The 13,184-nt window shown below is 29.7% G+C and overlaps 1 protein-coding gene across 2 annotated transcripts; it reads left to right on the top strand.

The window, feature by feature from the left end:
• The first annotated feature begins 11,025 nt into the window (after window positions 1-11,025).
• LOC142223507 (centrin-1-like) lies at window positions 11,026-12,963 on the top strand. Of its 2 annotated transcripts, none has more exons than XM_075293396.1 (2): window positions 11,026-11,375; window positions 11,443-12,963. In XM_075293396.1, exon 2 carries the CDS (start codon window positions 11,493-11,495, stop codon window positions 12,018-12,020), a length of 528 nt encoding a protein of 175 aa, XP_075149511.1. In that variant the 5' UTR covers window positions 11,026-11,375; window positions 11,443-11,492; the 3' UTR covers window positions 12,021-12,963. The 2 variants fall into 2 exon arrangements, with proteins under 2 accessions (XP_075149511.1, XP_075149512.1); XM_075293397.1 differs by having other exon boundaries at window positions 11,440-12,963.
• Window positions 12,964-13,184: the final 221 nt, after the last annotated feature.

The following is a 13,184-nucleotide window of genomic DNA, read 5'->3' as shown; positions in this document are numbered from 1 at the left end:
TATAAATCTAGTGATGTCAATAAATAAACTATTGGTTAGTCACTTTTTTAATTTATTAACATTTTTGTTTTAAATTATTTCCCATCTAGAGTTGAACATGTATACACTCAAAAAAAGTGAACCCTCTATTTCAGTAAAGCCCATTTAACTTTATTATAGTTCATGGAATTATTACACGTAGAGAAGGAATATGATCATCTCAAACATGTTTCAAACATAACCTGCTTGCCGAAATCAGATGCATACTTTCCGAGAAAATAACATGGTTGCTACCACCATGTTACATGGTCACCACCAAAAAATAACATTTTGCTCTTACAACATGTTTGAGGTGATCACATTCCTTCTCTGGATGTATGTTTACAGAAAGTTTCTTTTACTCTAATAATTTTTTGCGTACGTTAGTTAAATGAACTAAAAACGGGAAAAAGTATACACAAATAAAGCATAAAGAATTACTAAATTCGTACTTCTCACAAAATAATTAATTATTTTTTAAATCGTATTGCACTAAAGACATTCTTGCAATTTTGAACTCCAACTTTTTCCTTCAAGCTAAATTTGTTTCTTTAACATGTGAAAAAAATAATTATTAGACATAATAAATTTTCTTTAAATTGCCGAAAAATATTTACCTAGTTTTGTAATATCGGCGTGATGTCAGGGTTTGTATCATGGTTGCCATTTTGGACCGATCGGGCCAAAATTGGCCAAAAAACTGATTAATTTTTAAATTTGGTCCGATGGTCGGACATAATGGAATTAGGTTGATTTTGGTCCAATTTCGTCGAATCGGTATGTTTTTCAAAATTTTCTGTAGAAATAAAATGTTGACAAAAATTTGTATAGAAAAAAAATTTAACAATATAATATAATAAAATAAAATCTTAACAATAGAAATAAAATTTTGACAAAAACTTGTATAGAAATAACATTTTGTACAGAAATAAACTTAAAAAAAATTTGTACAGGAAGAAAATTTTGTAAAAATTTTATACAGAATTAAAATTTTGCAATAACTTTCTATAGAAATAAAACTTTGACAAATTTTCTATAGAAATCAAATATTGACAAAATGTTCTATAGAAATACAATTTTGGCTAAATTTTCTATAGAAATAAAATTTGGACAAAATTTTCTAATGAACTAAACTTTTAACAAAGTTTTCTACAGAAATAAAATTTTGACAAAATTTTCTATAGAAATAAAATTTTGGCAAAATTTTCCATAGAAATAAAATTTTGGCTAAATTTTCTATAGAAATGAAATTTTAACAAAATTTTCTATAGAAATAAAATTTTGGCTAAATTTTCTATGGAAGTAAAATTGTGACAAAATGTTCTATAAAAATAATTTTTTTTATAGCAATAAAATTTTGGCTAAATTTTCTAAGAAATGAAATTTTAACAAAATTTTCTATAGAAATAAAATATATATAGAATAAAATAATAACAGAAATAATAGTTTGACAAATTTTCTATAAAAATCAAATATTGACAAAATGTTCTATAGAAATACAATTTTGGCTAAATTTGGACAAAATTTTCTAATGAACTAAAATTTTAACAAAGTTTTCTACAGAAATAAAATGTTGACAAAATTTTCTATAGAAATAAAATTTTGACTAAATTTTCTATAGAAATGAAAATTTGACAAAATTTTCTATGGAAGTAAAATTGTGACAAAATTCTATGGAAATAAATTTTTTTTATAGAAATACAATTTTGGCTAAATTTTCTATAGAAATTAAATTTTGACAAAATTTTCCATAGAAATAAAATTTTGGCAAAATTTTCTATAGAAATAAAATTTTGGCTAAATTTTCTATAGAAATGAAATTTTGACAAAATTTTCTATAGAAATAAAATTTGGACAAAATTTTCTATAGAAATAAAATTTGGACAAAATTTTCTAATAAAATTTTGACTTTCTATAGAAATAGAAGTTTGACAAAATTTTCTATAGGAATAAAATTTGAACAAAATTATCTAATGAACTAAAATTTTAACAAAGTTTTCTACAGAAATAAAATATTGACAAAATTTTATATAGAAATAAAATTTTGACTAAATTTTCTATAGAAATGAAAATTTAACAAAATTTTAACTTGTAAATGATATTAATTTAATTTGGAAAAATGGTCCGCAGGTAGGAATTTTGGTTCAATTTTGGAAAAATCTTGGTCCAAAATAAAAATTCATTATGGCAACGCTGTTTGTAATACTGTTTAGTTACAATTTTCTAAAAATAATTAAAATTTTCTAAAATTAACCAAAATTTTTGTTCATGGTTGGTTCACTGTTTTTTCAGTGTATATTTTTTATAAGCCGATAGATAGTCTTTGTATTTGTTATTGTTTTTAAAATGTTAATAAATAAAAACAATTTTTTACAATGACTTCCAACATCCATATATCATGAATGGTGTAGGGTATTTTTGATTGTCCAGATTTTTACTCCTCTTCCCATCATCTCATTTAAAATGAACAGTATTCAAGTTTGTCCAAAGTTAGTGGGTTATAGCCCATAAGGTAATGAAATGTACATATCACATAGCCTCAAGCCTCTAAATGTGGATGCGATAAGACTTATTCATTCAAGTGACTTGATTTTATATTCAAATTATCCGTTATGTGTTTATTTGATGATTTTGTTTTTATCTTTTTTTATTGTTTGCTTATTACATTAAATGTAATTTATTTATACCGTTATATTATAATTGTGTTTGGCGGTCAGCTTTAAGGATTACATTCATATGGGCTTAAATTAAATGTCATAATATTAGGTGATTTGGCATGGGAAATACTTCCACTACGTAGTGGAAGTATGGGTGTGTGTGTGAACTAGCTTCCTATTTAAATAAATAGCGGACATTCAAGCATTCAATAAAGGAAGAAATTAAAGTAATATTTTTTATTAGAAAATATGTTTTGTTGTTAATTAATAATTTTTTATTGGTTTAAAATATAAGTATTTTAGTGACAAAAATGCAAAAAACTTCAGTATTAAAAACACTTAATAAAAATCAAGATCGGTACTACACCAAACCAAACAAAACAAGTATATACAGCAGTAAGTTCGGCCGGGCCGAATCTTAAATACCCACCACCATGAACCAAATATTAGGGTTTCCTTTGAAATTTCAGGAGGGCTTGAGGACTTGAGGACACTTCCCGAAGATAAATTTAAAGATTTCATCCATGAGGTCTATATCAGATTCTGGATTTATAAGAACAGTTTTTGTTTGAGTTTTAGAGGAATCATTAACATTTCTTGTAAGTGTGCAAGAAAATTATAAAATAACGTCTTGATTTGAAATCTTAAATCTGTAGAAGTAAAATCTGGAAATTTTACATTGAGTTTCAAGCAATTTTCATCATCAGTGCGCCTTCTACACCCTCAAGAAGTGAAGTCGGTCTATATGGAGGCATTACCAAATGGACCAATAAAAACCTAATCCGATACACGTTTTTGTGAGCCTAAAATACCAGAATATTTACAATTTCAGGCAAATCAGATAAAAACTACGGTTTCTAGAAACCCAAGGAGTTAAATCGGGAGATCGTTCTTATGGGGGCTATACTAAAATATGGACCGATACTCACCGTTTTCGGCACACCTCTTTATGACCCGAAAATACCTCTAGATTTCCAATTTCAGGCAAATAGGATAAAAACTTCGGATTCTAGAAGCCCAATAAGTAAAATCGGGAAATCGGTCTATATGGGGGCTATACCAAAATAGGGACCGATCCTCACCATTTTCGGCACACTTCTTTATGGTCCTAAAATACCTCTAGATTTCCAATTTCAGACAAATTGGATAAAAAATAAGGTTTCTAGAAGCCCAAGACCCCAAATCTGGAGGTCGTTTTATATGGGGAACATACCAAAACATGGACCGATACTCACAATTTTTGGCACACGTATTTGTGGTCCTACAATACCTCTAGATTTCCAATTTCCGGTAAATTGAATAAAAACTGCGATTTCTATAAGCCAAAGAAGTAAAATCGGGAGATGGGTCTTTATGGGGGCTATACCAAAATATGGACCGATACTCATAATTTTTGGCACACGTATTTGTGGTCCTACAATACCTCTAGATTTCCATTTTCAGGTAAATTGAATAAAAACTGCGGTTTCTATAAGCCCAAGAAGTAAAATCGGGAGATTGGTTTATATGGGGGCTATACCAAAATATGGACCGATACTCACAATTTTTGGCACACGTATATGTGGTCCTACAATACCTCTAGATTTCCAATTTCAGGTAAATTGAATAAAAACTGCGGTTTCTATAAGCCCAAGAAGTAAAATCGGGAGATCGGTCTATATGGGGGCTATGCCAAAACGTGGACCGATACTCACCATTTTTGGCACACCTCTTTACGGTCACAAAATACCTCCAGATTTCAAATTTCAGGCAAATTGGATAAAAACTACGGTTTCTATAAGCCCAAGACCCCAAATCGGGAGGTCGGTTTATATGGGGACTATATCAAAACCTGGACCGATACAGCCCATCTTCGAACTTGACCTGCCTGCAGACAAAAGACGAGTTTGTGCAAAATTTCAGCACGATTGCTTCATTATTGAAGACTGTAGCGTGATTACAACAGACAGACAGACAGACAGACAGACAGACAGACAGACGGACAGACGGACATCGTTATATCGTCTTAGAATTTCTCCCTGATCAAGAATATATATACTTTATATAGTCGGAAATCGATATTTCGATGCGTTACAAACGGAATGACAAACTTATTATACCCCCGTCACCATTCTATGGTGGTGGGTATAAAAAAAAACGTAAACCCACCATAAAAAATTATGTTTATTTTAAAAAATTTTAATCAAAATTTTTTTACTAATTGCAACAATTAATAAGTTAATAATTTTTGTCAAATTGAAAAAAATTATTTAAAAAATACATTTCTTTTGTTGTATAAGAAAATTTCATATATTGAAGGAAAACAACTTTAAATGGGTAAAATGTCTTTAGCGCTATACGAAAATCAAAGCAGGAACAATTTTAGTAAAATTTACTAATTTTAGAAAAATATGAACTATTTTCGCATTTAGTAAAATTGTGTAATTCATTTGTATAAAACTTTTTTTTCTCGTTTTTAATTTATGTCATTAAAGTAAACAAAAACTAATTAAAATAAAATCAACTATTTATTATGAACGAAAGTAAAGTGAAATCGGCTTTCGAAATTTTCGATGCATTTTTTCTAAGGGTACGGAAAAACGAAATTTCAAGTACAAAAATACCAATATTGCTCGGGATTTAATTATCAATTCAAAAAAATTTCTTTCCGTAAAATAGTATAGTAAAAAACTAATATAGTAAAAAAAGTAACCATGACCATTGTTGATTTTAATGGCGAGTACGCACTTCCTGCTAAAATTGTCCTTCCCATAGAGGCCGGTATGCACCACCTGCGAAAATTATCCTTTCCATAAGAAATGCATTGCTGTTTAAAGGCCTGTATGTACCTCTTGCGAATTTTGCCGTAGAAAAAAAAACTATTTAAGTTTCCGATAAAAAATGGTTTGTGTAGAGAGTAGAGAAAAATATAGTATATACCAGGGATGAAAAATACAATTTTTAAGAAAGTACAAAAAAGGTATTTTTTGAGCGAAAAAGTACTTTTCACTAAATTTCAACAAAAACTCCATTAGAAGGTTATTGTCAAGAGCACTTTTAGACCGAATTCTGTTTGTCAACTTCTCAAATTTAAATATTTTTTTTTAGTTTTATATCCGCTTACAAAACCTACAGTAGTATTGTAATCACAGTGTGGTAGATTGGTAGAATTCATGGTATTTCATAAATTTTCTGTAGATAAATAAAAATAAATTTTTGACTAAATTTTGTGTAGAAAAAAAATTCGAAAATATTTTCTGCAGAAATAATATTTTGACAAAACTTTCTTTAGATATGATTTTTTGACAAAATTTTCTATTGAAATAACATTTTTCCAAATTTTCTATAGAAATAAAATTTTGACAAAAATTTCTATAGAAATAAAATTTTGACAAAATTTTCTATATATATAAAATTTTGACAAAATTTTCTATAGATATAAAATTTTGACAAAATTTTCTATAGATATAAAATTTTGACAGAATTTTCTATAGAAATAAAATTTTGATTAAATTTTCTATAGAAATAAAATTTTGTCAAAATTTTCGGTAGAAATAAAATTTTGATAAAATATTCTATATAAAATTTTGACAAATTTTTCTATAGACATAAAATATTGACAAAATATTCTTTAGAACTAAAATTTAAAAAAATTTTTTATAGAAGTAAAATTTTTACAAAATTTTCTAGAAATCAAAATTTTCTACAGAAATAAAATTTTGACAAAATTTTCTATAAAAAATAAATTTTTGACAAAATTTTCTATAAAAGAAAAAATTTTCACAAAATTTTCTATAGACATAAAATATTGACAAGATTTTCTTTAGAAATAAAATGTTGACAAAATTTTCATAAAATTTTGTATAGAAATCAAAATTTTAACAAAATTTTCTATAGAAATCAAAATTTTGACAAAATTTTCAACAGAAATAAAATTTTGACAAAATATTCTATAGATATAAAATTTTGTCAACATTTTTGCAAACTAATTTTCTGTAGATAAATATAAATAAATTTTTGACAAAATTTTGGGTAGAAAAAAATATCGAAAATATTTTCTGCAGAAATAATATTTTGACAAATTTTCTATAGACATAAAATTTTGACAAAATTTTCTATAGAAATAAAATTTTTACAAAATTTTCTATGAAAAGTAAAATTTTAACAAAATTTTCTATAAAAAAAATTTTCACAAAATTTTCTATTGAAATAAATTTTTGACAAAATTTTCTATAAAAGAAAAAATTTTCACAAAATTTTCTATAGACATAAAATATTGACAAAATTTTCTATAGAAATAAAATTTTGACAAATTTTCTATAGACATAACATTCTGACAAAATTTTCAGTAGAAATAAAATTTTGACAAAATTTTCTATAGAAATACAATTTTTACAAAATTTTCTATAGAAATCAAAATTTTCACAAAATTTTCTATTGAAATAAAATTTTGACAAAATTTTCTATAAAAGATAAAATTTTCACAAAATTTTCTATAAAAATTAAATTTTTGAGAAGATTTTCTTTAGAAATAAAATGTTGACAAAATTTTCTATAGATATACAATTTTCATAAAATTTTCTATAGAAATCAAAATTTTAACAAAATTATGACAAAATTTTCAACAGAAATAAAATTTTGATAAAATATTCTATGGAAATAAAATTTTGACAACATTTTTGCAAAATATTTTTGTTTTGTAGTTTTTGGTAAGATTTGCTCCAAATATTGGTAGATTATTTTTGTCTCAAGTTTCGACCGTGACTGTAAAGCGGACCTTAGACGGTCGGATAAACACTCCGACAGAGGTTCGTCTATTTGTTGTGTGTTCGTTCAAGTTTTGCAATTACACTGCACGAACAAATGTGATGACAACATGAAAAAATAAGAAGAAGTATAAACAAACAATGAAGTTGTACGAAGATTTATGGGTGAAACCATTTTTTACTGAAAAAATGGAAGAAAATAATAAAAAAAATCCTGGTATATGTGTCAAAACAATGATTCCTGAAGTAATCCACATATAATATATTATTAAATTACGTGATGAATTTCCAAATACTTGTCGCCTGGTTTTCCATTGATTGGAAATGGAATTTTTCCACGTTTTTGCCACAATACTGGTTTAGATTTATATATTTCTTTAATTTTCAACCAGTATTGGCGATCCATCATTAATTTCATTGCAGAAATGCATGTTTTTAATGTAAAAATAAATTTGTCTTTGATAATGTTTGTCGAACATCCCCTTACACTCAATAATTTTTACCACCCAACCAGAAAAAATCAAAGTTGTTTTGATTTTATGCCAACACGTTCCCGCGACAGCCGAACACGACCTTATACTATCGGATTTGTCGCCGCAACGTGTTGTGTCGCAGGGTTTATCCGACCGTATAAGGTGCCCTTAATGGTTCGCATTATTTTAGTACGCGATCGATAACTTCTGATCTAGAAAGTATTCGTGTGGAAGCGTAATATAGAAGCACATGCTTTTTTCGACTAAAACATTATTGAAAATCAATAAAATCGTGTTTTTGACTATGGCTTTTACAAAATCGAGATTTTCTTCCCGCATGAACTTGTCTGTTTTGCCAAATTTATAAAAGACTTGTCAAAACTAGTGTACCATAAATCTGATATCGGCTTATGCCCTTTACAGACTATCAGTTATTCCAGACGACAGTGCTCGTGTCGAACATATCCCATATATTGTGCACATTATAAGTTAAGTCCGAAAACATAATCGATACTGCTGCATATTTATGGGATCGATAACACATTTACCGATTATTTAGTCATCGCCGACAAGTCGTATCGATCCGACACACTGTAAAGCGGACCTTATGCGCTTTACAGACTATCAGTTATTCCGGACGGAATGTCGGTGTTTGTAAAGAATCTTACAATGTGTCAAATCGATACGACTTGTCGGCGATGACTACATAGTCGGTAAATGTGTTATCGATCCCATAAACATGCAGCAGTATCGATTATGCCTTCGGACTGAACTTATAATGTGCACAATATATGGGATATGTTCGACACGAGCACTGTCGTCCGGAATAACTGATAGTCTGTAAAGCGCATTAGACGGTCGGATAAACACTCCGACAGAGGTTCGTCTATTTGTTGTGTGTTCGTTCAAGTTTTGCCCTTACACTGCACGAACAAATGTGATGACAACATGAAAAAATAAGAAGAAGCATAAACAAACAATGAAGTTGTACGAAGATTTATGGGTGAAACCATTTTTTACTGAAAAAATGGAAGAAAATAATAAAAAATCCTGGTATATGTGTCAAAACAATGATTCCTGAAGTAATCCACATTTAATATATTACAAATTACTTGATGAATTTAAAATACTTGTCGCCTGGTTTCCCATTGATTGGAAGTGGATATTTTCCACGTTTTTGCCACAATACTGTTTTAGATTTATATATTTCTTTAATTTTCAACCAGAATTGGCGATCCATCATTAATTTCATTGCAGAAATGCCTGTTTTTAATGTAAAAATAAATTTGTCTTTGATGTTTGTCGAACATCCCCTTACACTCAATGATTTGTACCACCCAACCAGAAAAAATCAAAGTTGTTTTGATTTTATGCCAACACGTCCCCGCGACAGCCGAACACGACCTTCAGTGCTGCCGCTAGTGAAAAACTGGGTGAAGTAGATTTTGGAAAAAAGTGGAGTAGATTGAATAAAATTGAAGTAGCATATATTTTCGAAAACAAAACAATAGAATTCATTTTATTGTACCCTCCACTATAGGATGGGGGTATATTAACTTTGTCACACATCGAACACATCGAAATATTGCTCTAAGACCCCATAAAGTATATATATTCTGGGTTGTGGTGAAATTCTGAGTCGATCTGAGCGTTTCCGTCCGTCCGTCCGTCTGTTGAAATCACGCTAACTTCCGAACGAAAGAAGCTATCGACTTGAAACTTGGCACAAGTAGTTGTTATTGATGTAGGTCGGATGGTATTGCAAATGGGCCATATCGGTCCACTTTTACGTATAGCCCCCATATAAACGGACCCCCAAATTTGGCTTGCGGGGACTCTAAGAGAAGCAAATTTCATCCGATCCAGCTGAAATTTGGTACATGGTTTCAGCATATGATCTCTAACAACCATGCAAAAATTGGTCCACAACGCTCCATAATTATATATAGCCCCCAAATAAACTGATCCCCCGATTTGGCTTGCGGAGCCTCTAAGAGAACCAAATTTCATCCGATCCGGCTGAAATTTGGTACATGGTGTACGTGTATGGTCTCTAACAACTATGCAAAAATTGGTCCACATCGGTTAATAATTCAATGATTTATACCGCTATGTTCATCGTAATTAAAGGAATAGGAAAAACAATTAGGCAATATGAGCAAAAATTTAAAAATTTGAAGCAGAACAAAAAGTGAAGCAGATTTTTGGAAGAAGGAGTGACGAAGTAAATTTTGTGAAAATGAAGCAAAATACTTCGATTGAAGTAGTAGCGGCAGCACTGACGACCTTATACAATCGGATTTGTCGCCGCAACGTGTTGTGTCGCAGGGTTTATCCGACTGTATAAGATGCCCTTAAGATTCTTTACAAACCCCGACATTCCGTCCGAAGTAACTGATAGTCTGTAAAGCGCATTAAAAATGTCAACACAAAAGGTACTAAATCATTCTACTACGGTACTGACCAGGGTGAAAAGGTACTGTAGTAATGCATTTGTGGTATACACAAATTGTAAACCCGCTTATCGCTATTAAAAATTATTAATATTTATTCCAAATAAATTGTTAATTTTTTACAGACCTCGTGAAACTGTTACATGCACAACGTTTAAAAACAATTAAATGATTGCAGCCATTAGTTGTCGACATCTCTCCAACATATGCTGTTAACAACCCTTTTATGGGCAAACATTTTCAGTAGATGTGCATACCGGTCTTATGCTAGCGAAATTTTTGGGTAGCGTTAAATTCGACAAGCTAGTACACCGTTTTGGGACCCCTTGCATTACCATTAAAGTTATACATGGGAAGTTCTTTTTATTTTCACCAATTTTCTTTAATTACACTTTTTCGCTCCGACTAGGTGTTTAACCTGGCGTAGCCATTAAACATTCCGCATCTACAAGTCAATTCAACAGATTGTGTTATTAACTTAATATTGAAACTACGTCTATGTTTACGATTAAGCAAATATAGAGCACAGGTTCAAATCTCACCAGAGCAAGAAGATGTTATTATAGTGTTCATTGACTTTGAAAGTATTCTGTGAATTCATGGAATTTTTAAATGTGGTAGTTTGATGGGATTCTTCAATAAAGTATGGCAACCCGTGTCAGCATATGTTCTCTACTGCCATATGGTGTTGGTAGATGGCGGCAGAGCAAAAGGATAATTGGAGTCGAAGATAAAATATAAGTAGAAGCATAAAAAAATTTGCTGCATATCTCTGGAAGATAATATAATAAAGCAAAGTGTTCAGTTGTTTGTTGGTGTATAGATCTATGAAATAGTTGTCACTTGGTATCGGAAAAAAACAAACTTCCTTAAAATTCAGTACTGTGCACCTAAGGAATACATACACGTAATTACATAAATACAAGAAGTGCAAGAAAAGGTGACCAAGGATACTATTTTATCTATAACAACAAGAGAGTATAAACAAACGCGTCCATTATTTATAATTTGTAACCAAACAACAAAAAGGTGAAATTGTTTTCAAAGACAACAAATATATATACAAAGAACTAAGTATTCATTGTTGATTTAGTAGTTGTCCGTTTAACCACAGAATATCTAAGCAAACAAAGCATCTACAACATCATGGAACGTCCTACAGCTAAAGCTTCTACAGCGGTCAGTGGGGTAACTGGCACTGGACGCAAGAAATCAGGACCAAAATTTGAGCTTTCCGATGCCCAAAAAGCTGACATCAAGGAGGCATTTGATCTCTTCGACGTGGATTGTACTGGATTCATAGAAGTAAAAGAGTTGAAGGTAGCCATTAGAGCTTTAGGATTTGAACCCAAAAAGGAGGAAATAAAACGCATGATTGCTGAAATCGACGGCAAAGATGGGCGAATAAGTTTTAATGATTTTTTGCATTTAATGACAATGAAAATGGCCGAAAAGGACAGTAAAGAGGAAATATTAAAGGCCTTTCGTTTATTCGATGATGATGATACGGGAAAAATATCGTTTAAAAATCTCAAGAGAGTTGCCAGAGAACTTGGCGAAACATTAACGGATGAGGAATTACGAGAAATGATTGATGAAGCTGATCTCGATAATGATGGTGAGGTTAACCAGGATGAGTTTCTAAGGATTATGAAGAAAACAAGTCTTTATTAAAATTAATTAGCTATAACAAATATTTATTATATATGTATTTATTTGCACATTAATTATAAGGAACTTTCCGGTAAACCTGAGATAATGGATCCAGTTCAGAATTTCTCTAATACGACTTTTGAATTCAATTGCTGGCTAAAATTAACATATTCTTTTAGAGCAAAAATAAAAAAAAATCCATTCCATATATAATTTCTGAATGAAAAACTTTAATGCGTAGATAGGGCATTTAGTTTTAGGTTTATCGGAAAATATCTCTTTTTTAAAAAGAATTTTGTATGCAAAGAAACTGCTTCTATCTACAAATACAACAAGAAAAAAAAACAATCTGTAAAACAATATATTTTTGAAAAGGATTTCTTGTAAAGCCAAATAAAATATGCTTATAGATATAAAAAAAGAAACACACCGCATGAGAAAAATATCTATTCCAAATGCTAAGCCGGCAAATTTTTAAATTCTATTTGAGATATTTGTGACTGATAAGAGTATCTTTAGAGGTTGGCATTTATTTTGAACAAAGTTTTGACTTCAAAATATCTAGTCGGTTTAGCTTACTAGGAATTAGTCATCGATATATGAACTTAATATCGCAAATGCCAAAATACTATAGAAAATTGCAAACCATATGTAGCCAATATAGAATTATACAATGATTCTACCATATGGATTTATTTATGGATATGTGAAATATTCCTTGCTCACATTTTGCATTAAAATGAAGGATATGTAGTATGTAGTGGCAGTTCCCTATCAGATTTATTGTCTACAAATTTTACTTTCTAAATTTGCCCGTTATGCATCTCCAACGATACATATTAAGCCGATAGTCTTGGTAGCTAGTGTTTTAATGTTTACTATAGTTGCTAAAATTGTAATAAATAAATAAAATAATCTGTTACCCATAAGAAAGGCTAGCGAAAATATCGTTAAGATGATGTAATTGGTTTTTTACATTTTTTTTCATAAGAACATATGGTAAAAAATTGATTATTGGTGCATATCGGATGTAAGGAATACTGATCTTTATGTCAGGAAAATTTCGTTAGGATTTTCTTTTTATAAATTTAAGGGTTTACTCCAATATTATTTCTTTGCTATAAACTACTTGGCAAAATTGTCAAACGAGAAATTCGCTTATATTTATGACTTTGGAACTATCAC

Source organism: Haematobia irritans, chromosome 2 (genome assembly GCF_050003625.1).
Source record: "Haematobia irritans isolate KBUSLIRL chromosome 2, ASM5000362v1, whole genome shotgun sequence".
NCBI classification, from domain to species: domain Eukaryota; kingdom Metazoa; phylum Arthropoda; class Insecta; order Diptera; family Muscidae; genus Haematobia; species Haematobia irritans.
Note: the sequence above shows the minus strand (reverse complement) of the source record. Positions and strands in the feature narration are given on the sequence as shown.

Excerpts from the sequence above, each read along its gene's own strand:
- LOC142223507 (XM_075293396.1), top strand. The coding sequence starts at position 11,493 with ATGGAACGTCCTACAGCTAAAGCTTCTACAGCGGTCAGTGGGGTAACT.